The sequence below is a fragment of the Elgaria multicarinata genome, chromosome 1, assembly GCF_023053635.1.
Source record: "Elgaria multicarinata webbii isolate HBS135686 ecotype San Diego chromosome 1, rElgMul1.1.pri, whole genome shotgun sequence".
Lineage (NCBI taxonomy): Eukaryota > Metazoa > Chordata > Lepidosauria > Squamata > Anguidae > Elgaria > Elgaria multicarinata.
Genome location: NC_086171.1, coordinates 121,780,631 through 121,808,005, shown reverse-complemented (window position 1 = coordinate 121,808,005; position 27,375 = coordinate 121,780,631). Strand labels below are relative to the sequence as shown.

At 39.9% G+C, this 27,375-nt stretch overlaps 1 protein-coding gene and 1 long non-coding RNA gene across 2 annotated transcripts in view; both read left to right on the top strand.

The window, feature by feature from the left end:
- The window catches only part of LOC134402429 (major royal jelly protein 5-like), a 45,460-nt gene that overhangs the window by 5,357 nt on the left and 12,728 nt on the right, over positions 1–27,375 (top strand). Inside the window, exons 10-15 of the mRNA XM_063131901.1 lie at positions 21,660–21,692; positions 22,841–22,876; positions 23,437–23,472; positions 24,069–24,101; positions 25,635–25,673; positions 26,579–26,626. Coding sequence (XP_062987971.1) covers positions 21,660–21,692; positions 22,841–22,876; positions 23,437–23,472; positions 24,069–24,101; positions 25,635–25,673; positions 26,579–26,626 — 225 coding nt within the window. The remainder of the gene's footprint in view (positions 1–21,659; positions 21,693–22,840; positions 22,877–23,436; positions 23,473–24,068; positions 24,102–25,634; positions 25,674–26,578; positions 26,627–27,375) is intronic.
- On the top strand, positions 20,165–20,810 carry LOC134404865 (uncharacterized). Its single transcript, XR_010025908.1, has 3 exons — positions 20,165–20,199; positions 20,629–20,673; positions 20,773–20,810. It is a non-coding gene; the product is annotated as an uncharacterized LOC134404865 (long non-coding RNA).

Below are 27,375 nucleotides of genomic sequence, written 5' to 3'. Positions count from 1 at the left end.
TATCAGCTTCAGTAGCACAGCCAGTTCCAAGACAGCCAGGCGTTTGAATCACCTACAAACACTCTTATGAATACTACATACATAAAGAGGAGCACATCCAAATAGAAATCCAGATGAAAGGCTGCCTCCAGAAAGCACACACAGCCCTCCTGGGACATATTTTATCTTGCACAACAATATACAAAACAAAATGATCAGCCTTATGGTTTATCTACTCTTAAACATAGAGAGTAGCTTAGGATGGATGGATGAATGTAATATTTTGACGTAATAAATGTCTTCTGCAGAGTGGATCATATGGCGGCAGCAGCCAATACGGACAGGTAAAAACTCTTCTAATTCATAGTATATGAGTTCTATCCGACAAGCATTTTATTGCACGCTCATTACTGGGCACTCACGGAGTTTGCTCAGGTCCCTCACATGATGTTGTCTGCCTCCCGTGCGCCTTCTGCTCCCTGCTGGCCTTCCTTGTGCAACAACAACAAAAACCCTCACTAAGTCTGATTTTTTTTAAACTTGGAATCGCTGTGCTCTCCTGCTGTGTGCAGGAGAAGCAGCGCCATTAGAACAGCGGACTCAATGGGCCTTGTGCTCGTTGGGTACTTCCTCTTTTGAAAAGAGGAAGTAACCAAAGAAAGAAAACACAGGCTGAGAAGCCATAGTAGGGAGCGTGTTAACCCCCGGTGTGATGGAGCTTTATATGTAATATATACCTTAGGAATAGATAGTATACACAGAGCTGTGGAAAATAAAATAAAAATGAGTATTGATATGTATTTCCACTGCTAAATATTGAAAGTTGTTTTGGGCAGATATATTGGGAAGTGTGGGGAACCGTCAGGCCATGGGTTGGGTACAGCTCTCAGAGCTTCTCCTTTTGCCCATTGCCTTTCTGTGCTGCACAGCAACAAAAGGAGCTCTGCTGATCTGAGATAACTGCCTTTTAGTGCTGTGTGTGGTGAGAAAGAGGCTCCTTTCGGCACCACCCAAGTACAGAAAGGCGGCAAGATGCCCGTGGAGGGAGAGAACACTCTTTCCCTCCATGGGCAATTCACTGTCCACCCACCCGGGCTGCACAGGGCTTTGTCGGCCTGCAGGACAGAAAAGCAGCGATTGCAAAGAAGGGAATGATCTCGTCCTCTATGGGCTGTTTGATGTCTCTTCATGTGTGTGTGTGGGGGGGGGGGTTGCGAGTGTGTGTGTATGAATAGGGTGTGTGTATGTGTGTGTGAGAGAGAAGAGTGGGGTTAACAGAGTTCGTGCCTGTGTGGGAATTTTGTGTGTGGGAATGAATGGATGAGGTGAATGGAGTGTGCAAATGGGATGAATGGGGGACGTGCGTGAGTGGGATGAATAGAGTGCCTGCCTGTGTGTAAACTGTATTTCAGGCAAGCTGACAGGACTGCATGTCAGCAGTGGAAGTAGCCCCCACCCACTGCTGGCATGTGGACCCTGGACAGCAGTAACTCTAACATAACACTTTCAGCTTTCTGAAACTTGCTTTTCTGAACTTGCCCTAGCTTTTTGACTTTTAGTTCCATGCTCCTCGCCCATGATATTTAAGCAACCCTTCTCATGATAAATCATTTGGATCCTTTTTGTTGTTGTTTTTTCCTTGGCAGGGCTCTCAGGCTGGTGGACGTTACAGCAGTAATGATTGTCTTCCAGTAAGTGGTCCTTCTACAATATTCCTTGGAATGTGATGTGCTGATTACGTATTTCTTTTACTTATTTACAATTATGAAATATAATTGGGTTGGATCCAAGATCTGCCTTTTGTGGATGCAAAGGCTCTGGTTTGTGGAAGGTGCCTCTGCCCAATTTTGGGGGATCTTGTCTCTCCTTTCCCCCACCTGCACCACAGATAAACCCATCCAGCAGGATCCCATGACCCTCTGTGTAACATTTTTAGGGAGCTGGAGAGTATGCTGGGGTGGGGTGGGGAGGGAAGCCTGTTTATGCCAGCCAAGTTGCACATGTCTAAATCCGGATCCAACCCAACTTCTCTAACAGTAGTGATATCCTTAAGAAATAACAGCTATGTTTGGCTGTCATGGATAAGCCATAGTTTAGCATGACAAGAATGAGCCTAGCCTCCCACTGAATTTGTGTGCTTCACTTTCTGCTCTCCTCCTCTGGCTTGGAGGAGATTGAAAGTTTTCATTTCTGTTTAAGTTAACTGCAGTTTAGTGTATCGTCTGAACCCTAAACTGTGGTTAATCTGAACTATAGTTTGTTGAAACAAGCCTGTTTCATAGCCTATGATACCATAGTTTAGATTAACTACCATTAGTCAGATCTGGAGGTCACGACAAGTTGGAGTTAATAAAAAAACAGAAGTGAAAGTTTGTTTATTTATTTATTTAGAGTATTTTCATCCCTCTCCTTAGCCAATTTTTGTGTACTGCCCAGAGAGCTTCAGCTATGAGGTGGTATAGAAATATAAGAAATGAAATGAAATTGGCTTTTCAAGTAACTTTTCTTCGGTTGGCAATTCTTGACTCTCATAAAACGTATTCATAAATTATCTGGGTGAGGTAATTTATGATGAATCTTTCCCCTTCACATTCCTCAAACAGTCTTTTCATTATTGTAGGGTGAGGCAACTCAGGCTGTAATCCCATACCCACTTACTTTGGAATAAGCCTTATTGAACTCAGTGGGACTTACTTTTGAGCAGACAGGCATAGGATTGCACTGTTAGCATTTTAAAAGTTCTACTGCCTTGTAATGCATTAAATTTGGGCGAAGTGATGATAAAATCTAAAAAGATTAAAATATCGGTGATTTCAGGTCTGTTTTTCCCTGATGTAATTCACTTGGCATGATGGAAAGCAGGGGGTAAATAAGAACTCTGACAGCAGACAAAGGGCATTTTCAAAAGCCTTTGCATTTTGCATGTCTATAATTCAGATACAAAACCCTACATTCGATAGAATTGCATTTGATGAAAGAATAGCTGTCTTTTTTTCTTTTCATATTTTAACACTGTTTACAAATGACATGTTTTAGGTTAACCAGCAGTTGTAGATCCTGAGTGCTTCCGGACAAGGCTTTTATTGTGCAATTGCACTGCCTGGTTCATTGAATTTTATGGGCAGGTCCAGGCAGCATTGTCTTTCATTTGTAGCCCTCCTGTGTTTTCCCACCACTTCTTCCATTTTTTTACTTACAGGAAAAAGTAAGTAAAGGAAGAAAAGACAGAATAGCTGAACAATGTCTTTTGATTTGTAGTGCTGGGAATCCTCTGCCTTGAAGCACCCACTATAAACATATATCAGTGTTATAAGAGTTTATATGTCATGGCTTCCTCCCAAAGAATCCTGAGAATCATTTTCTGGTAAAAATGCTGAGAATTCTCGGGTGCTTCCAGATGAGGCTTTCATTATGCAATAGTCCTGCCTCATTCATGGAATTTTAAAATGGTCCAGATGACAATGCTGTCTCCCACTCATAACCCTCTTGTTTTTTCCCACCACTTCTTCCCCCTTTTTCCTTGCCCTGGAAAATACATTAAGGAGGAAAGAGCATAATTGCTGCACAATGACTTCTGTTCAGTAGAGCTAGAGCCCCTTCATCTGGAAGCAACTTCTGTTAAATATCCCTAGGGTCTCTCTACATAAGGGTTTTATCCTGCTATCGAGATTGGTTACTCACTGAAATTTATGGGTTCTTTACATGATGTCATCAAACTCCAGAGCCTCTCCTGTGCTTTCTGACCTTTATCCCATTTTTTTTTTAAAAAAAGATCAGGAATAATGAGCTATTTAAATATTGCAAGTTGAATTTGTCTGTGTAAAGAGGAAGTTGCAATATAACAGCAGCTATACCAGAGCACCATCTAGTGACTGTATAATGAAACTAATACAACTTGTAGATAAAGGAAATCTGGAGTGGGGGAAAATGAAACTGTATGTAAAGAGCCAATCATAATCCTGCAAAGAAACTGGAAGCAGGAGCCTGGTAAAGTTGCATGAGATAAAGCTTCTGTGTAGAGAGGTACAGTTCCTAGGGTTCCTTGTGGGGACAGAATTTTAACCAATTACTATCAGAAATATCGACACGTTCATTAGCATCACTTTTGAAAAAGCCCGTACATTTCCCGTGTACTACAAATGGATCTCTTGGTTCTGTTACACAAAATGATGTTGATAACAGTTTTCCATTCCTTCCCTTTAGGGTGATGCTTCTAGATATGGTGCACAAGCTGTGGTAAATACTCTTCCTTCGTAATATTTTAAAAATCAAATGAAGTATAATCTTGTTAGTTGAAATTGTGCTTAGTACTGTGTATAGAAATTGCGCATAAATGTCTGGGTTTGATAAATGCCTGTGCTGAGTGTCTCTGTGTGTGTTTTGCCTACTGGGACTGCCAAAAAAGGGGGCAGGGGAGGGGGGAATGTCACATACCTGGCTAGTGGGCTACGCTCAGTTTCAACCATTCCAAATGGTGCATGCATGGTCTGAAATATAAGAGAGGGGTTTTTTTTGTTTTCATTTCATTTCAATTCCACGTATGTTAATTTTAACAGAGTTCATCAAACTGCAGACGTAAAAGGGAAATAGCAGCTCAAGTAAGTATTCTGTCTTTTACCACACATTGGATTTTCTCCAAATATGCTACTTTATACAGTCAAGGACGCAGAGGATTCATTCAGGATCTATTAACTTGGGTTTATGTTTCTCTCCCTTACAGGAGTCATTTAAAGCTTTCATCAGAAAGATTCGTGAAAACAAGGTAAGCACTGCAGTCCTGACCACCATAACCTCCTGGATGGCAGTGGCCTTGTCTCATCCACCCTCCCCTGCTCTTATGATCTCTTTAAAATGTAGAAAGTTGTAGCTATATCAGTGGGATCAAGGACTCTTTGCCATGCCAATCCTAAAGTCAAGACAATAAAGATTCCCCCCCCCCCCCAGTATTTCAGGGAATAAATAACCACACTTTGGATTCACTTGCCTTGGTCAGGAGTTCCAGTTTTAGTCATACACATTTTCCCCTTTCTGTTGGGGACATGGGAAACCTGTTTCCCATATGGCCAGGCCTCCTTCTCCTGGCCACACACCATTTCCCCTGTCGGCCAATCTTTTGGTGGTTTCCAGGTTTTGCGCATTCCCCCACCCCCTGCCCGCAATTTTAAAATGTAGAAATGCCTGTCCTAAGGCTTAGTAGCTGGCAGTAAGAGCTTTAATTAAAATAGGGTGGTGATTTTTGGCCCACCCCTTTTGCCTTTGGTCCCACCCACCACTGGAATGCCGCCCTGGAGAGCTTCTCTGAAATGGAATTCAGTCCTCAGGCTGAAAGAGGTTCAACACATGTTGGCTATGGCGTCATTGTGTTATTTATAACCTGTGCGCAGTTCCAACCACCCATATGTACTTTATTCAGGGAGTTTTCCTAAAGTGACATTATAATGATTTTCATTTCATTTAATTATTTGCTATGTCTATATATACACCCTTCCTTCAAGAAGTTCAGGTTGGCCTGTGAGCGATTATCTAGGTTAGGAACAGTGAACTGGTGGCTCATGGATCAGACCTGGCTGCTCAAGGCCATACCAAATCTTAATAAAGTTTTAGCAAAACATTCAGCCACAGTTTTTAACTCAAGTGGAAAAGAACACATGTTTATTCCATTCTTTCATATTGCATTTCTCTCTTGGATAGTGTATGTTTCATTTATATTATACATATGTATGCATTTGTATGAGTTGGATACACTTGAATATATGTGCTCCATAACTGGGAAGACCTCACAGAGTCAACTTTATTATGGAACCTGAACACTTATATATGGTCCAGTTTGTATAGCAAAATACTCATAACAATATTCTCTTTTGAGCTGAACCTGCAAAGGGGTTTGAACCCAGTTCTTCCTCATTCAAAAACTATATTCTAGTTACAATATTGCGTCACCTTGTAATTTTCTATTTATTTATAGTATTTATGTACTGCTCCCCATTCAAGAATTTTGGAGCAGTAGACAAATTGAATAAAGAAATAAAAACAGAACAAAAACACATTGAAAGTACATTTTTAAAAGAAACAAAGTGCAAATAAAACTGCGGTTGGTCATTAAGGGAAGACTTCCTGGAACAACAACGTTTTTAGGAGGCGCCAGAATGAATACAAAGTTGGCGCCTGCCTGATCTCCAGAGGCAGGGAATTCTGTAGGATGGGGGCGACCACACTGAAGGCTCTTCTCCTGTTGGACTCCAGTTGGTCCATAGGTTCATGTGGAACCTCCAGGAGCATGTTCTCAGATGTCCTCAGTGATTGAGCAGGTTGTTAGGGGATAAGGCGCTCGCTCAGGTATCCTGGTCCCAAGTTGTTTAGGGCTTTGTACAAGAACCTTAAACCTGGCCCAATAGCGAATAGGCAGCCAGTGCAGTTCCCTCAGCAGAGGAGTTACATGCTGGAAAGGGGCAGCTCCTGACAACAGCCAAGCTGCTGCATTCCACACTAGCTCTAGCTTCCAGAGCAGCTTTAAAGGCAGCCCCACATAGAACGCATTGCAGTAATCCAGCCTTGAGGTTACCAATGTCTGTACCACTGTGGCCAAGGTATCCCTGTCCAGGGGAGACCATAGCTGGCAAACCAGGCGAAGCTGGTAAAAGGCACTACAAACCGCCGTGATCACTTGAGCCTCCAGTGACAGAGATGGATCTAAGAGTACCCCCAAACTACGAACCTGATCTTTCAGAAGGAGTACAACCCCATCCAGAGCATGCAATGAGCCTCTCTCCTGGACTTGCCAGAATACAGTAATAATAATAACCGCCCAGAGAGCTTTGGCTATTGGGCGGTATAAAAATAAAAATAGATTTTATTTATTTATTTATTACATTTTTATACCGCCCAATAGCCGAAGCTCTCTGGGTGGTTCACAAAAATTAAAACCACAGTAAAACACCCAACAGGTTAAAACACAGATTCCTGCTTCAGATATAATGGGAAACATTGGTTAACTGAAGGCTTCCTGGCTTATTAACTCACTCACTCACTCACATACTCACATGAAGGGAAAACTGAAGCCACTGCGTGCGGGGCCATGAGAATCATTCACATCTCAGTTTATTAAGTTAAGATAGATAATCCAAATGCAGCCAGTGTGCACACTGGCCTTACATGCTCTCCAAAATCTTTGTAATGTTGCAGGTTCCTTAGCAAACAAGTTGATGTGGAAAAAAAATCCATGAACACAGAAATATTGGAATGCCTTCCTTTAAACAACAAATATAAGTGTATCTAACATTAACACTTACCTTCTTTTGCTTTCCCCCAGGCTCCACCTCGTGCTCTAATCAGAAGGACCCGGAGTGAAAAAGTGAGCACTGCTGATGTATCTTTCCATGACTTTTGAGCATCAATTCCTGCCATATTGCCGCTGTTTTATTAGAGCCAGCATCTTACCTAAAAATTAATTGACATTAAAATTCAATACAAAATACAAAACAAAATTCTATGGTGTTATTTAAATCAAGAATTGTTGAATTTATAATTGGCTCACTTCTGTTTGCTTACTGTTTATAATTTAGGGGACACATTGAGGCTGTTGTTAAGGCTAGGCTGATAAAATTACTTTGGTTACGATAGCCATTTTTTCTCAGTAGTCACCTGCACATGGCAGGCTAGAAGATTGGACCATATTACACCAATTCTGTACGAGCACTACTTGTTGCTGGTGCATTTCGAGGACCAAATCAAAGTGCTGGTTTTGGCCTTTAAAGCCTTAAACAGCTTGGGTCTATGTCATTTGAAGGACCGCCTACATCAAGGCGTAAACTACCTTTGTGGTTTAATGGGCACGTTTGCAATGGAGGCTGGTGGCTCCGATGTCAGTGGGGTGGCAACTCCGGGTTTCAGTCAGAACTCTAAAAGAGCTATCCAAGGTGCAGATTCACTGCCCCATTGACATTAGAGCCACCGAATACTGCCGGACATCTGCCATTTTGAAGAAGTCTTGTGGATACCATCACAAAATTGCCTGCCATGGCGAGTTGTTATTAAGTCCGGAAGATTTTATTCGAAAAACATTAACCCTGGAATAAATATAATCTCAGCAATAAAAACAGTGATGATAACTTTTATTTGGGGTGGGAGAGGGCTGCAGAACACTCACTATGCACGCACCACACACACATACGCACACCACCTGTAGACATACAGCAATAAAAAAAGGTTTGCCCCCCCTCCCCCCACCATTACTGGCAGTGGTGTAGTGGTCAATTTTGAAGTGCAGGCACTCATCATGACAGGCCCCATAGCCATGGCCCCAAGGAGAGTGCAAAATTGCAGGCAGCTGTGTGCAATTGCAGCCATCTCAACAAACAAATTGCAGCCATCTCTAGCAGTTTTAGCTTCATCAGGACCAGGTCTTTTATAAAATTATGGGACTTAATTGGCCATTCAAGATCAAGTCAACCCAAAATACTTTGCATTACAACAGAAAACAATATATTATTGATGGCAAAATTCGTACTGTAAGGATTGCAGCTAAGCTCAGAGGGAACATTGAATTCTGAGGGAGGGTGGCAAGTCATGTCAGCATCCCTGCTAATAAAGAAAGTTCTGACATGGCATCTCTGCAAGCACTAGATCCACTCCACTACTGCTTACTGTATGATTAGCTGCAGTAAAAGCTAAGCATACATTAGGACTGTTTACAAAACAGGCTAACCCACACTCAATGGTTGAGTGTAGGTTGTTGTTGAACCATGGGTTAGCGTGTTGTCTGAACCCAGGATATTTTCCACAGGGTGGCATGTCAACCATGCAGTGTGACTTGTTAACCACCCTGAACAACCCAACAACAAACCATCCCATTTTTCTAAAACAAGGTGGCCTGTTTGAGAAAAAGAAGCCACACTGCATGGTTAACAAGCCAACTTATGGAAAACAACCTGGCTTCAGACAACACACTAATGCATAGTTCAACAAACAAGCCATGGTTCAACACCAACTCCCACACAACTACTTAATGTGGGTTAGCATGTTGTGCGAAACCAGTCAACGATTTTAATCCTCTCCCTGTCCCCTGGCATATTTTGTAAACTGTAATTAAAAGTTCATCACTCAGTTCGCAATCTGCCGATGCCGCTGAACCAACAGTAAAATAGTAAGAGCTGCTACTTCTCCAGTATCAGAGAGTTCTAACAAAGTTGTCAAACAGATTCCTTCCAGTCTTCTAGGAAGAGCTAGTTAGAAGTCTGGGAAGCTTAAATACACTGTGCTTGCTTCAGGACTGACACTTCTGTAGGAAGCTGCAAGCAGGCAAGAGGAAATGGGATGTTGGATGCCAGTTGCCAAAAGGGGAGCAGGAGCAGATGTGGGATGGGTGAAAGTGACTTCGGGTAGTGAGGGTTGCAGACAGCAGCTGAAACAGTTAATGATGGCAACATAAAGGAAGAGGAGAATCTGGAGCACTAACAGTGACTACAGGGGTACACAATGAGTCGGGAGGGCACATTAGGTGGTCTTGGACCACATCCTTATGAACCTGCCAGTGTGTAAAGATCACTGTTGGGGGGCCCTACTTGCTAGCCCAACATTAAGATCTCTGAGGTTGGCAGGTGCTAGAGACAGGGCCTACTCAGTGGTAGCCCCTGCTCTATGAAACTCCCTCCTAAAGAGGTATACGGCTGTTTTCATTTGTTGCTGTCATTAGGAGGGTTATATTTGTTTTCTTTGGCTTTTAAACACAGGGTTTTATTATACATGCTAATTTTGTTACTGGTTCTTTTAAAATTGGTTTTTAAATTAATTTGTGCTTTTATGAAGTTTTTATAGAGTTAAATGTTTATATTGTAAGCAGCTTTGGGAAGAGTGTCGTCTTGAAGGGCAGCCAAGAAATGCATCAAATAAATAAATGAGTAAATATGTAAATAAACAAAAATAAGTAGTGTTTTACCTACTCCTGATGATGAAAACGTCATCTGGGTATCCCTTTAATTTGATAGTGGAAGTAGCTGGGCCCAGGACTGGCCAATTCCAAAAGTGCTTTTGCATGAAGTAGGGACTTTGGTTTAGAGGTACATGGCAAAGGGCACATGACATGAGTCATCCTCTAGTGGGGAGAGGTTTCTTGAGAAAACTGTATACCCACACTGGCCCTACTACTAAAGGGCTTTAAAAGCAGCTTACCCCATCTCTGTAGTTGGCTAAGAGGTGCAGTTTTTAATCTGTACTAGCCTCTATCTCAGGGGTCCAGAACTTCTTTTAGCCCACGGTCCAAATTCTATTTCGGTGAAGCTCTGGATGCCGCATTCCAGTGGTGGGTGGTTGCTGCGACATAACAGACCCTTACATTAGGCCCGTTGCATAAACCCTTCTCAGGCCAAGCACCACCACTTGAAAACCTGAGGGAGGGTTACATAAAACCTTTCCCCTAGCTATGAGGGAAACAGGTTTAATATAGGATCTCTCAAAATATGCTGTGGGAATACTCTGGTGTGGGTGTTTAATAGCTGTAAGACAGGTAAATAATGCCAAGCTGACACGTGGTATTTGGTAGCTAACAAAATAAGTTTATTGTTGTTTAAAAGCTTTAAATCAAAATATAATACTTTCAATCCTGCCTGATCTAACCTCTCCACACACCAACCCCCTCACTCTCTTCACACCAGTCCTAAATCCCTAGAATCCAAACACTTCTTACTCTCCTCACACGCACTCACAAACTCCCAACACTCTCTTTATATACTCCCCCCACACCTATTACATCATAAAACGCACCCACTCAGTTCTAACGTTCCATACTTACCAGACATACTAATCTAGACATATACAAGATACTCAATTGTGGGGGGGGAAAGGCAGCTGCGACTAGGGAAGGCAATGGCAAACCACCCCACTACAAAGTCTGCCAAGAAAACGTCAGCAAAAGCAAGTGTCCCTCTAGGAGTCAGTAATGACTCAAGTGCTTTGCATGAGAGGTCCCTTTCCTTTCCAATTGTGGGGTAACGCCACAGTTGCCAAAAGGAAAAGTGGTGGGGCCAAAATGCCAGCATATTTCCCCCTTAAAGCTCTTACTGCCAGAAACTATGCCTTAGAAAAGCCATTTCAACCTTTTAAAATAGGACTGGGTGGGTGGGCAGGCATGCACAAAAATCAGGAAACCATCACATGATTGATGGTTGGGGGAAAGAGTCTAGGATCAGGAGAAAGGGGCGTGGCCATTGGGAGAATCCCAGAGGGTCAGATTGGGGTTGCAGGCAGGCAGGATTTGGTCCCTGAGTTTATGCATCCCTGCTTTATCTAATGTCATTATTCTCCTTAGTTTGCCAGCCAGCGTTCAGCTTGGACACACTCTCATCACTACTACCACACTTAGATCCCAAAACTCCTGGCTGTAATCGAACTCAGTAAAGCTTTCAACCCAATTCCGCACCTTCCATTCCCATTACCCGCTGCAGGCACAAAGCTTCATTTTATGATTATCATTCCAATTGTCCAAGCTTGCTAGTGCAGAATTCCCTGCACTTCCTTCACAACTGGATTGTCCAGCCATTTTTGTTTAAAGATCAGCTCAAGGAGATCATAGGGCTTGCTCTAAAAAAACCCTTCCCTTTCAGTCCTCTATCCCAGGGGTGGGTAACTTGTGGCTCTCCAGAGGTTGTTGGACTGCAACCCCTATCAATCCCTTGGCATTATACATGGGGTTTGTGTGTTTGTTTAAATTAAAGCAAGAGATTAAAATATTCCTTTGTTTTCCTGCAGATTCGCGCTCTAATCAGAGCAGCTCGGAGTGAAAAAGTAAGCACTACCCCAAACCATTTTCTTAACATTCACCCTGTGGCCCTGCTAGTGTAATAATAGCGTCAAAGTGGGCTGTGTTTAAAATATAGAGCATGGTGTTTGGGCTATATAGGGATGTAGGCCTAAATACAAGCCTATGGGCTCCTTCAAATGGGGGGGGGGAGAATCACATTTCCTTACTGTAGCTCTGCTTCCTGCTTCTCTTCCATATTTGCAATGAGCTGAAATTAAGCAAGGAAGAGAACAGCTACCACGTGGCTTGTACAGTTCAATGGGAACAAGGCCCTCTAGTGGGTGTTTTATAGTGCTTTGCCTGGAGATGGCAGGAAATCCCAAGTTATTTCACAAAAGTCAGGTTTTCTGTGGCTTCATTTATAATGCTAAAATCAAGAAATGGAGCGGGAGATGCACAGGAGGCTGACAGTGTCATCAAAATGACCCGCAAACATCTGTGAGTGGCCAGTAATGAACACGTTGTAAAATGCTTGTTTAAAGAAGCTCTATGTTACAGTGGGAAAAGGCACGAGGCAGGTATTATTGCAGACAAATCTTTATCAACCAAGATCTTATATCGAGTCTTCTTTACTCAGCACTGCCCAAACTAGTGGCACTTAATTCAGAGGTGCGCAACTTGTGGCTATCTGAATGTTTTGGTCTACAAGTCCCATCATCACTCACCATTGGCTATGCTGACTTTGGCAGATGGGAGTTGTAGGCCAAGACATCTGGAGGACCACATGTTGCTCACCCCTGCTCTAAATGCATCACTGGAAGTTACATGTCTGTAAATAGCTGGTGTGTGTCGGCGAGATGAGGATTAGGACCACTGCATATGGAGATGGGAGTTAAGCCTTTCCTTCCCAATGAAAATTGCCTCCCCTACCCAACAGCTGCTATTTGCTGCAGGAAAAGCGCTTCCATTGGCACCAATTGGAGTCAAAGAGCCCTTAACGACCAAGAAAACATATATTGCTTTAAAACAGTAGAATAGCTTAAACCGGAGGTTTCTAAAAAATGTCTAGGACTATTAACATACACTGATTCTCTTAAAGATTCTGGCAAAAAGTGCTCTTTATTTCTTTGAAAACTTCAATTCCACCTTTCTAATAACTGTGCGCTCAAAATGTTTTATTCTCTTTATTACTTTGAAATCCAGTCAATAGAAACCTTTCTTTTTCACATAGCGTTATTTCTTTAACCCGTTGCTCATGCAAGGAAATAATTAGGCCTTCTGAAATGTTTGTCTTTGTTACAGAATGAAACCTCTAATTCAGAAAGCATCAATACCAATGGCCAGGTAAGGGCATAGAATTCATTCTGTTTAATTTTGTTTTATTTTTACGTGCTCGTGTCACTTCACTGATGGGGCACAGGCCCACAACCACCGTGGGGCTTTTCCCACATAACGATAGTCCCCTGAAACCTTTATTGGGCTAAGCATGTGCTTAGAGACACCCTTGACCTTAATTCTTAGGGTGCTCCTAGTGCTACTAGTCAAAAGACACGATGCAGCTATTCCTTCTTTCCCTCCTTTATGGATTTTTTTTGTGGTAAGAAAAAAGATGGAGAAGCAGTGGGAAGACACGGGAGGGATACAAATGGTGCACAATGTTATTTGGACAGCTCCCCCACTCCACGTAAAAAGCCATGAATGATTGCACAATAAGAGCCACATCTGGAAAAAACTGGCATGTTAAAGAAGCTCTCTGCATCACCACCCATCATCATGGTGTGCTAGTTGTTGGATCTCAAGATTTTAGTAAAAAATAATAATGAAGCAAAGTAGGTCCACCAGGCCCCCCATCTATATGACAACAGGATTGCTCTTCATTGAATATGAACCCAAATTTTCATAGATTCAAATCTAGGCAAAGAATGTTACACTGCAGCAGTTATTAACGTGCATATATGAGGCTACGGAATGCTAAAGCTTTATGTGCGAGGTCCGCAGATTCATATAGGAGGAAAACCAAGTGGGGAAAGGAACGAGGCAGCAGACGAGGATGCGAGTGGGGAACTGAACACATCTCCTCCCTCTTGCTGCCCATTCCCCACTGTTTGTTTTAATTTTAAAAGCTCTTTCTGTGGACCTCTGCAGATTCATATAATTCAACTTGAAAATGGTGGGAAGGAACGAGGCAGTCAGAGGACGACGTGATAGGTGGGAAGGCGGGAAATCGGCCAATCACTTTGTCCTGCCCTCAAAGTTACGCCCACATTTCAAAATGTCAATTAACTCCCCCAAGGACACAGAACTATAATGCGGTGCAAACTCGAAAGCTGAGCCAAAAGTCGCGGTAAATCACAACTATGAATCTGCGCATTGTTGCATAAAAAACACGGTGCTGCGGCGAATGGGTGGCTGTGTCATGTGTCCTAAAATGTGAATCTGGACATTTAGGTTGGGGCAAAGAAGCCGTGTAGACATGCCCCAAGTCTCAAGACTGACTATCCGTGGAACTGAAGCAAACTATCTCTAGGGTTGAAAAAATACTAGTATATTAGTATTTCATTTGAGCTGCCTTGGGAATTCTCTTGAATCAAAGGTATGCTTGAAATAAATTAGCAAGCAAACAGAACAGTTAGCTCTTGGCTACGCTGTACTTTTCAAATAATTCCCCCAGATCTTACTGATATTTTTGTTTCAGTGCACATTTCACACTCCTGCCAAAGTTGGCCATGGGGAGCAAAATACAAAGAAATGGAGGAGATTATCTGATCCAAATATGATTTGTAGCATGTGTTAATATTTTATTCCTATGAAAGGTGGCTTCTTTTTGCTGCAATACAAGAAGTTTATTTTCTTTCAGTGTTGCCTATTTGCAATTAAATAAATTGGTTTTGGTCTTTTTACAGGGTGAAAGTTTTTCTAATTATGGCAACTATCATGTCCAGGTAATAATTTTCATATTGCAGCTAAATTTTGACCAGATGGTTCTTTACCCAACTCTGATCCAAAAGTAATTGCCACCCATTTGCTATAGCTTTCTTATATTCATACAAAAATCATGAGGGAAATTTACTCTCCAACGAGTATATTCCTGTTAAAAGTATAAAAAACAGAAGTTGAAATTAAATGAGGGCATGATATAAACCCAGGATTTTTAATGAGATTTGTTATTATCATGCATAAAATGTCTTATACCAGGCCTTAAGAAAAACATTTAAATGATCAAAAATTTGAGATTCTGAAAAAATAACCCATTTGTGCCTCTTTTTAATTTTTCAAATCTATGGGACAAGTTTGTTGTAACCTATATGAAGTGGAAGGAAGTGCCCTCACTGTATCTGATCTGGAAGTGTCCTCTCTGTCTTCAGTCCAAATATTTTCCTCTCCAGGACTGAACTCCGGCCAAAATAATAATAATGACCTAGCAAAGTTGCAGTTCTTTTTCTGTTACATGTGTTCACGCAATAGTACACATTGCCGACACATAATTATCTCTACAGCCATGAGGACTAGAAAATTTTAAAGAAGAGTTTCTGGATTGAAATCCAAGCTCTTGAATCATGCAGTGATGCCTTCAGGAGAAAGGGCTACATACACAATTTGGATGCATATTATTATTCATATAAGATAGCACTTCTGACATTATCAGAATTCATGGACAATATGTTGAGGGTGGGGTGGGAGAAATTACATCCTTGAGTGCTTTAAAAAGCAAGGAGAGAAGGATTAAAGCCTAGCATTCTCCTTGATTCTGCAATGACATAGTTCCATAAAGATCCTATAAACAAAAATTATGGTGTTGTTCATATTGATGTGATAGCGACATCCACATATATGTTTCTAAATTCAAAACATGTTTAATAAAAACTGCTCTTGCATGTTATAGCTTGGTGAGATGGAATAATTCACACACACACACACACACACACACACACAACTAAGCAGTTCCTCTAGCATTTAGGTATAGATTTTTCTGAAGAAATTCTTCCCAATTTTGAATAATCGCCCCATTGAACAGCAGAGGTTTTTTTAACTTCTTTCATTCTTTACAGGATGAATCATTTATGGCAAATGCCAATGGCCAGGTAAGCAAATTGTCCATTTCCACTGTTTCTATTAGAGGTCACAAAAATATGCTTCAGTTTCTGTTCCTTTTACATGCTCAGCCTCCCATATTTAACTTAGGGATGTCTGAGAATTCCATTTTGGGGTGGGGGTGGGGAATCTCAATGGATTTTACTGGTTCAGTCCTGATGGATTTCGTTCTGTTCCCACCGCCCTGGTGCCGCCAACGTTGACTCGATCTGTAGCAAGTCAATCCAATAAGTAGATTTTGGATTTTTTTAATGGCAGCAGCAATTTACACAAATGGGATCAAGTTTTTCCTTTTTAAAAAAAGTGGGTCCCATGGTTTGCACAAATGGGACCCTGATGATTTGTGTGTGTATGTGTGTGTGTGTCTTTAAATTTGAGCAAACGGGGTCATATTTTTTGTTTTGAAAAATTAGAAGAAGTCCACCTATCTGCTATATCTTTCTGTTGTAAAAATCCTTGCCAATTTCATCCTCTCCACACACTACTTGTCCATATTGTCAAAGAACTTGTCAATTTCATCTTCCACTTATGGGCGTCTTGAGCAAAGGCAGTGGGGTGGGGGAGCCCCAAAGTGGAGTATGAAATTGACACGTTCTTTGACAATTATGGAATATGGCTCTGCTGGCCTAAACCAAGTAGTATGTGGAAAGGATGAAACTGATAAGGATGTTTACAATGGGAATACATAGTGGATAAGCAGACTTGTGAAACACCACCCATAAAAAAAAAAATTAAAAAAATTATGACCCCAATAATATTTATATTGTAGTTTTAAGCTTTTATTTATGTATTTATTTATTTATTTATTTATTACATTTATATACCGCTCCATAACCGAAGCTCTCTGGGTGGTTTACAACAGTTAAATTTAAGTTTTATATTGTACTTTATGATGCATCTTGTGGTTTTAATTGTTGTGAACCACCCAGAAGCTTTGGCTTTTGGACGATATAGAAATGTAGTAAATAAACAAACAAACATTTCTCTGTATAATGGATAATTTCTCATATAACCTCTCACTAAAGGCACATCTGTGTAACAAAAATGTTAATATGAATTAACTATATGAATTAATATCAGTAAAACCATCTCAAAATTGAAATCCACACAATATTTTTTTTCATAATTCTATAAGAAACTAAAAATTGTGACCCCCACCATGATATAGGTTAGGCTGAACAATATCAAAATCACAGATAAGGGAACTGACATTATATTTCCTACTGTCTAGAAGAAAACAGGAATTCAAGCGTATGTGTTTTTCTGCAACACTTTTTCACAGTAATGCAAGCAAATCCCTTGCACAGTAACACAAACATAATCTAAATTTTTAAGAATATAAATTATGTTTAATGTGAAAATATATTGAATTTCATCTGACTTTCTACAACAAATATGAAACTGGCTTTTTATGTTTTCACAGCGAGAATGTGTTTGCCCTGGTGCACAGGTAACAATCATTCTTTACTATTCATGCATTGGCTGTGACTGTTACTTCGTTTGCATATAATGACAACCCATAGTTTAATTAACTCATGGGTTGTTTCCCCACCCAAAGTTACCCCATGATTTGATTGCTAGACAATTGAGAAACCCGTTGGTTGGTTGGTTGGTTGGTTGGTTGCTTGGTTCCCACCCCCTTGGACCACTCTCTCCCTGTATCCCAAATGCCTTTGTAGCACTGTCATGTAGAACAGCTGGGTTTTTTTTCACCACTCTTGCCTACCACCTCCGTAGCCTGGTGAAACAACCCATGAACAACCCACAGTTCTGGGTTCACATGTAGCAACAATCCATGATTTAAACAACCCAGAGTTCACAACTCAATAACACATCATGGATTCTTTTCGTGGGTTGTGTTTAACAACCCATAGTTAACCCATATTTCTGGGTTCGTATGTAACAGCAATCCACGATTCAACAACCCATAATATGGATTGTCGTTATTTGTGAATCAGGTATCTCGTTAATGCTTGAACCTTAGCATTGTTGTGATAAGTCAAGGGTGAGGAATATGTGTTTAGAAAGATGTTTTGAATTAAAATTCCCATTATCCCTTACCATTCCCATCATCTCATGGTGAAATCAAAGGAAATGTGGAAAAAATGTGCCTTTCAAACAGTATAATAATAATAGATAAGTACTATTATCACAATCACATTAGATCCTTTGTTCACTTGTTCCTGCGTGTTGCAGTTATGTAAACAGCATGGTTCAGTTTAGATTCACATGTTCCTTCTTTCCCTCTTTTTTCCCTTGCAGCTCCCCTCTCCATTTCCTGTTTAGTGCTAACCACAGATTGCAGCAACATCCCAGTCCTCAGACTTTAGTTAGAGGTTTTCGGTTTTTCAATGAAGTGGATTTCTGATCCTAATTTTAAAGAGCAAGCACTAGCTATGATTTTCCAGTTTGGATGCCACTGTAAACCATGGTTAGCCCTGAACAAGAAATGGAGAGGGAAGGTGTGTCCAAAAGAGAAGTGAGAGAAAGGATCCTGCAAATATATATTTGCATATATTTAATTGTATAAGAATGGATAGCGAAAAGTGGGTGTTCAGCATCTCTCTCATAGGTGGGGAGAGAGTCAGTGGGCATGGCTAGACGAGGGGGGTTGAGGGGGATGATCTCGTGATTTTATGATCATGAGATCGTCCCCCTCATCTACACGTGGCGCGCAACGTCCCAGGAGGAAGAGGACGTTGCAGCCGCCATTTTGTTTTGTTTTTTCAATCGGAGAGGAGCACTCCTGTGCAAAATGTAAGGTTTTTAAACAAAAAAAACCCTTCCACTCCCCCACCCCACCCCCGATGGGCACAGAGCTCCTGAGGAGCTCCGTGCCCGGCTCCTCGCGTTTACTAACGAAGAGCTGGGACAAAACCGCAACGATGGGCCACACGTTCTGTGGTCTTGGGATCATCCCGAAATTGCAGGACAAATTGAATTGGAAGTGTAGGGCGATATCCCGGGGAAAGGGAGGGATCGTCCCTCCCTGCTCCCGGGATGCCCTGTGTGTCATTTGGATGCACAGAGACGATCCTGGGACGATCCCCAGGATATCGTCCCGTCTAGCCAAGCCCAGTGTTATTATGCCTTATCGCATCTTTTGACTAGCCTCACATATCTGCATATCCCCATGTCAAACAAATGTAAGGACCCAGCCTATGCCAAGTACTAATTATAATGATTTTAAATATGAAGAGATCTAAAGGATTGCAACTACTACTTTAAATCCTGTTGCACCATAACAATGTATGCCCATCAATCAAGAGAAATCTACTTGCCCATGCAGTCTTGATAAAATTGGATGGGTTCCACGCTGACAATAACATTGTGCAGTTTGTATTAAGATGTACATTGCAGGGTCATTATGGAATCCATCAAATCCTATCCAATAACTGTTTAAATTCCAATGTTTAAATTCCTACTGCTTTTAATAGTATTAGTGTCTTTTATTATTTTGGATAGGCAATCCTTAATTAGCCAGTTTCTGTTCCCTGCAAGGGCATGGGTTAAATGGTTTCATTCCATTTTTTCTAAATAACAAAGTAGCAGTATTTTGGTATAAAAGAAAGAAAGGAAAAATATAACTAAGGGGCAATTCATCACTAAACACACACACACCAGTCCCGCTGAACAGGAAGTAATACAAATGGATTTAGTTCCTTCAAGCAGGAAACTTTTAATGAACTTCACTGGGAACTTCTGATTAATGGCATTTACTTATGAGACATTATAGTAGGCTGTTGGCCAGGGAAAATAGCATTGCTATCAATAGAGTGCTATATAAAATGATGCATAGAACCTCTGTTATAATTCTGCTTCCAGTTAATGATTTAAAACCAATGCCTCAGCAGGATTAAAGAGCTCTAGTTTGGAAGCAAAACTACTACACAGAAAAGAAGTTCCATGCTTATGTCTGCTCCTGAATATAGAAAGTATCTTAGAACTTTTTTATATGAGGCTGTTAATCGCTGTATCTGCTTTTGAGATACAGAATTGAGATCCAAGCTCTAAACAAAGAGCTTTTCCTTTCCTGCTTTTTTGCTACGTAACCTCTAGATGGAGCTGTGCTGTAGTGGAATAGCACAAATACAGAAACAACACTTTCAGAAATAATATCCCATTTTCCCCATTCTAAAAAAACCTGTAAAAGTGCTCTGCAAAATAGAAGCAAAACTGGAGGATCACAATGTCTCCTGAAGAACCCGTGAACAACCATGTGTGAGGAATCACAAGCGCACAATAAAAGTCTGTAGAAAAGCTCTTTGTGTAGATATTTAAAGTTATTAGTATGATTTTAAAATAGTAAAGTATTTCAGCAACAATCTGTTTTGAAGTAATAACTGTTTTCTGTACAGGGTAGACCATATGGTGGCAGCAGCCCATACGGACAGGTAAAACATTTTTATTATATAGTACATATGGAGGGCTGGATCCAGGAACTGCTTTCTGTGAATGGATGGGTTCTTTTACCTCCATCCATGATGCCACTGCCTGATTTGCAGGGATCTCCTTCTCTCCGCTATACCACAGTTTACCCCATTCAGCAGGTTCCTCCAACCCGCTCTGTAGCATTTTTAGCAGACTGGAGGTGTTCCAGTAGGGAGGCCCAGGTGGTGATGTCTTCTTCAGGCAGCCCAGTTCTACATGCTTAAATCTAGATCCAACCCAATACATACAACATAGTAATTTATAATATACACTGAGAAATAGAAAATGAAAGAAACATATGTTTAAAGCTTATGCTGTTCCTAAACGCATAAAGAGATTAGGGCAGGTTTCATGTTGTTGTTGTTTTAAAATACGAAGTGCTTTTTCCATAGGGAAGACCGAGAGGACCGTATGGTGGCAGTAGCCAATATGGACAGGTGAAAACTCTTTTTAATGAAATGTATACAATAGTAATATACTAAATTATATATGTATAAATATTATTATTTTTGAAGTAACGAGGGTTTTCTGTGCAGGGTGGATCATATGGTGGTGGCAGCCAGTATGGACAGGTAAACATTTTTAACAGAGATAGAGAGAGAAACTAAAAAAATAGTTATGTGCAGATATATTAAGAAAGTATGCTTTTTCAGCAAGAAAATGTTTTTGGAAGCAAGTATTAACTGGTTTTTTTCTGTACAGGGTGGATGGGGTGGATCTTACGGCAGCAATAGCCAATACGGCCAGGTAAAAACACTTCCAATATGCCTGTTTTAATACTGAATTTTTTTCTTAACTGTGGTGGTAAATAAAACTGTGTATAAAACCATTCATACCACAACAATTATCTGTTAATTGTTGGGAACCGCCCAGAGAGCTTTGGCTATTGGGCAGCATAGAAATGAAATAAATCATTATAAATGGTAAATTCAACACACCAAAAACAAACAATATGCACAACAGAATACAGGAACCAGTTAAACAAGATAAAAACAGATTGAGGTATAAAACAAACAGCAAAATTTCTTCTAAAATGCCTGGGCAAATAGGATGGTCTTAACTTGTGGCAGAAAAAGATTGCAGTGTCAGCACCAGTTGAGACTCTTTGGGGAGAGTGCTTCAGAGTCAGAATGCCACCACAGAAGAGGCCCTCTCTTTTGTAAGTACCTAATACAACTGTGCTAAAGAGGGTACTTGGAGAAGGGCCTCTACAGAAGGTCTTAAAACATGGGAAGGCTGATAATATATACCATAGTTAATATATAGTATACAGAGACTTAGAAAATTAAAGAAACCTATTTTAATGCTTATTCTGCTCTTAAATATAGAAAGTAGCTTAGGGGAGATTTATTCATACAAACACACACACACACACCCCAACAACAACAACAACAACAACAACTAATAAGTGTTTTCTCCACAGGGTGGATCATATGGCGGCTACCCATATGGACAGGTAGGTACTCCCAATATATTGTATATATGTAAAGTATATCATAGTAATATACAGTGTTCATACAGATATAGAAATATGTTTTATTATTCTTTATCTTTGAACATAGACAGTATTTAAGGCTGCAATCCTATACACACTAATTTGGGAGTAAGTCCCATTGCACTTCTGAGTAGACATGCATAGCCTTGCCCTGTTAGTACACCTCTATGAAGGTATTGTTTGAATTAATAACTGTACAGGGTGGATAGAATGGATCAGATGGTGGCAGTCCATATGGACAGTTAGCCTTTGAATATCTAGTATATATGTAATATATTTATAATAATTTATAGCATACTAGGAGATATACAACAACAACAAATTTTATTTTGTGTAGCAGAAGCCATTACAAAAAACAGGACACATGAAAACAGAAAATACACATGAGTTTAAAATAATGTTAAAACCCAACAGTAATGGCTTAATCATCAATACAGATCAGCTTATTGCAAAATTCTCTCCTTAAAATTGCTGCTCTGAAGGCGAAATGGGCCACATTTTCAGAGACCTGGTGCAATCTATCCCCCAGTAAGTTGATCAGATACCCATCAGAACTGCCTAATGGCATATTTAAGTCCCTGAACAAGTCTGTTCTTAAATCTTCATAAATTGGGCAATAAAGCAGGTAATGAGGGCACATTGACCCCTTATCGGCAGACTCTGTTCGTAAGGAATCTGACGAAAGCGTCCTGAGATTATGGACCGAAATCGTAAGGCTGTAAAGGCTTTCCTACTAGGAGATATAGATATAGACACATACACATTGGGTTTTTTTCTGCTCTTGAATATAAGAAGTTTCTGGGTGAAGATATTTTAAAATAACCCTTTTGCAATTAATAATGGTTTTCTGTACAGGGTGGATCATATGGTGGATCATATGGTGGTGGCAACCGATATGGACAGGTAAAATTATTTCCTAATACAGCATAAATTCAATATATTCCCTGATGATATATAGTACACATAAAAATGTCTATTATAGACTGAAATACATGTATGTCTATTTCAGCTCCAAAATACACAAAATAGCTTTGTGCAGATATATTATAGTAATATAGTATTTCAGCAACAACTGCTTTTTTATATAATAATAACTGTTTTCTGCACAGGGTGGATCATATGGGGGCGGCAGCCAATATGGACAGGTAAAATCTGTTTTAATATCTAGTATATATGTAAAATAAACAAGGGCAAGAGCTACACTACTGCTTTATAGCATTTTGAAGTGCACTGACCACTGTTAGGGCCCATGACACACATTCCATATAACGCCCAGCTGCCATCAGTTACTAACTGAAGTTTGCAGGTCCTTTTTACAGTGTCATCATCCTCCGATGCCTCTCCCACTGTTTTTCAGCTTTAGTCTGCCATGATTTAACTTGCCAAAAATGCAGTAACAAATGTGTACTACCTTCAAGGAGCAGGATAGTGCAAGATTGCTGCAATGTTGCAGTGCCATCTGCTGGCTGTATAAATGGCACATATGAAACTTACCCACATAGGAAACGAATCAAAAAAAAAAAAAAGAAGGGGAGGAAAGGGGGAGGCACATGTATTGTGCTCATTGTAATCCCGAAAAGACTCCGCAAGAAAAAAGCCTGGTGAGGGTGGAGGAATTTTGCTTTAATGTAGAGAAGCCCATAGTATGATATTTCAGCTACAGTCATATTTTTTTTGTTTTTAGTAATAAGTGTTTTTTGTACAGGGTGGATCATATGGTGGCAGCAGTCAATATGGACAGGTAAAAATGCTTTCTAATATATATGTAATATACTTTGGCTGCCTCTCCCCTCAGAGATTAGCTAGATGCAACCATGAGCTTTTTAGTGGTTGTATTCTGTTTATAAACCAGCCTCCCCAGACAAATCCATGAAGGTTAAGTTGGAACATAAATTACAGAATATTAAGATGATTTTATTCTTTAATGCTGTTAATGGTTACATTATTGTTTGTTCAGATTTACTGGTTCATAGCTGTGTTACTGAGTGCTACTTACTTTTATTTTTATTAGACTGTTTTCCAAATATCTTGTTTTATTTTATAGGTAGATGTTAATTTATTAACTTGATTCGCTATAGAAATGTCACTGGTTATAGAAATATCACTGTTAATTTATTAACTAGATTTGCTATAGAAATGTCATTGGTTTTTTAGTTGCTTTGAAGACTTTTAAATTGGAAAAACAGCAAACAGTCACTTTAAATAAATAATGGAAGATACAAAAATAAAAATACATTTTAGGATTATTTCTGGCCTGGAAGAAAGTAACAATGAAAAAATATATAATATGGTTTTTCATCAACGATCTCTTTTGAAGTAATACTATTTTCTGTACAGGGTGGATCATATGGCGGCTCACAATATGGCCAGGTAAAAACTCTTCTAATACATATGTAATGCATACTATGGTTTCGTGTAAATATTTTAAAACATGAAGGGTAAGATGCAGGCTTGCAGAACACCAAAGGATAATTGCCACATGATCAAGCAGAAGTCTTCTGGCACCACTACTGAAACTGTCTCTCCACATAAAAGAAGCATCACTAAAACGATGTGCCCCCAAGTGCCAACCCAGGGCACATCTACACGGGGTCTTTACACTGAAGTAAATGCTCAGATTCACATTTTAGGATACATGACACTGCCATCCATTCACAGCAGCGCCGTGTTTTTAACCCAATAATGTGCATATGTACAGTTGCGATTTAATGCGACTTTTGAGCAATGTTTGAATGTGCACCATGTTAAACTGATGTGTCGTCGGGTGAGTTAAATCGCCTTTTGACATGTGGGCGTATCTTCCATGGCAGGACAAAGTGATTGGCCAATCTCCCGCCTTCCCACCTATCCTCCTCTGGTTCCCTAGCTCCTTCGCGCCCTTTCATTTTTTAATTCTATGATTCTCCGGAGCTTATTAAATATGAAAACAAACGGGGAAACGGGCAGCCAGAGGCAGGAGACATGTTGTTTTCAACGCTCTGCTTTCCATCTCACTCGTATCCTCCTGTGCTGCCTCGTTTCCCCATCTTGTTCCTTTCCCCCACTTGTTCCTTTCACCTGCTCATTCTTTCCCCCCACTTGTTCCTTTCCCTCGCTCACTGTTGATGGTGCAGTGTGACGCTCGTTGTGTAGATTCAAATCAATGAAAATTCAGCTTTATATTTAATGAGGAGCAACTCCGTTGTTGTTTAGACGGGGGCCCAGATAGTTATCCAGAAGGAATTTGCAGGGCCTGCGTCCCCGTGTCCTTCTCCCAATGTAGATCACCAGTCAGTCTTTGCCATAACTAGGCCTGAAACCAGACTGAAATGGATTCAAAGAATCAGTCTCATCAGAGAGTGCCAGGAATTGTACTTTATAATTAATTAAGAATATATTAAGGTAGTATAGTATTTCAGCAAGAAACAACCCTTATTTTGAAGTAGTAATTGTTTTCTGTTCATGGTGGACAGAGTAGATCATATGGTGGTGGAAGCAAATATGGACAGGTAAGTGTGTGTGTATGTGTGCAAAATATACCATAGTAGGAAATTATATACATAAAGATATATAAAATAAGGTAAAATTAAATATTATGTTTATTTCTATTTTTCAATAGAGAGAGTAGCTTAATGCAGTTATACTAAAGTTCATTCATTTGTTTCATTTCTATACCACCCAATAGCCAAAGCTCTCTGAGTGGTTTACAAAAATTAAAACCCAAAATACAACGTAATAAAACATAATATAAAAACTTTAAAATACAAAAATTTAAAGTGAGTGACTAAAAAAATTAACAATAAAATGCCAGAACCCGATCAAACAACTGACATTAAAAAAAAACAAAAAACACCCCATCATATGCCATCAAAAGTTTGGGAGTAAAGTAAAACCTTTTTAAAATAGTCACTGTTTTTTGTTCAGGGTGGATCATATGGCGGCAGCAACCAATATGGAGGACAGGTAAGGACTTTTATGCTTATTTCTGTTGAAAGTAGATTCATACAGTTATACTAAGCTAATATGGTATTTCAGCAACAAGCCTTTTTGAAGTCGTAACTCTTTTCTCTGCAGGGTGGAACATATGGGGCCAGCGGCCAATATGGACAGGTAACAGTTTTTAACATCTATATTATATATGTATGCAATAGGTAATATACATGGAGATGTATAAAATAGAAATAACTGTTGCACTTATTCTGTTTTTAAATACAGAAAGTAGCTTAAGGTAGATTTTAAATGTATACTGTTGTTTTTATACTGTTTTTATGTTTTTTAAATTTTTGTATACTTTTAATGTTTACTATTTTTAATTGTTGTAAACCGCCCAGAGAGCTTCGGCTGTGGGGCGGTATATAAATGTAATTAATTAATTAAATAAATAATAAAATAAAATAAAATAAATCCATGTAAATTGACTGATTGATTCATCCATTCGTGTAATGCATGTAATTCATTCATGTAATTTTTTTAAATAACAAGTGATTTCTGCACAGGGTGGGCCGAGTGGGTCATACGGCAGCAGCTGCCAATATGGACAGATGAAAACTCTTTTAATTGTAATATATATGTAATATATACCTTAGTATAAAGAGATGTCTAAAAAATGAAGTTTATACATTGTTATGCTTATTTCTGTTCCATTAGTTTTATGCAGATATATTAAGATAATATTATTGTAATTAATAAATATTTTCTCTACAGGGTGGACAGAGTGGATCATATGGTGGCGGCAGTAACCAATATGGCCAGGTAAAAACTATTTTATAGAATAGCATATATATAATATATATCATGTTAATATATAATAATCAGAAATATAGACAATAAAATTAAAATGTGTTGTTTTTCTTCTTATTTCTCTACAGGGTGGACAGAGTGGATCATATGGTGGTGGCAGTAACCAATATGGCCAGGTAACCCCTATTTTATAGAATAGCATGCATAGCTATATAAATAAAAATGAAAAAGACCATTCGTTACTGTCGTTATATCTCCGAAAGTTCTTCACCGATTGCTTTGAAATTTTGACACAGCGTTGCGTTCGAATACGCGAGCGTTGTTATGTAACTATGTTCTCTATGGGGTCAAAGGTTTGTCTTAAAATTGAAGAAATAGGCCTCCTCAAAACCAGTCCTGCTGATCATTGTGACATCACCAACCAGTAGGCCAATCCGCTACCTCTGCCTCCTCTCCTATTTGCATGTACTCTCGCAATTGGCTGAGTGAATATAGATGTCACACCTGTGACAGTTACACGTTCTGAAGAAAGGTAACTGCCAGGAGTTTCCAGTAACCTCCTCACCGTAAAAACATGCTTTTATATCTCCGAAAGTTCTTCACCGATTGCTTTGAAATTTTGACACAGCGTTGCGTTCGAATACGCGAGCGTTGTTATGTAACTATGTTCTCTATGGGGTCAAAAGTTTGTCTTAAAATCGAAGAAATAGGCCTCCTCAAAACCAGTCCTGCTGATCATTGTGACATCACCAACCAGTAGGCTGCCTCTGCCTCCTCTCCTATTTGCATGTTCTCTCCTATTTGCTCTTATAGGTCATTGTGACATCGCCAACCAGTAGACCAATCCACTGCCTCTGCCTTCTCTCCTATTTGCATGTTCTCTCCTATTTGCTCTTATAAGTCATTGTGACATCGCCAACCAGTA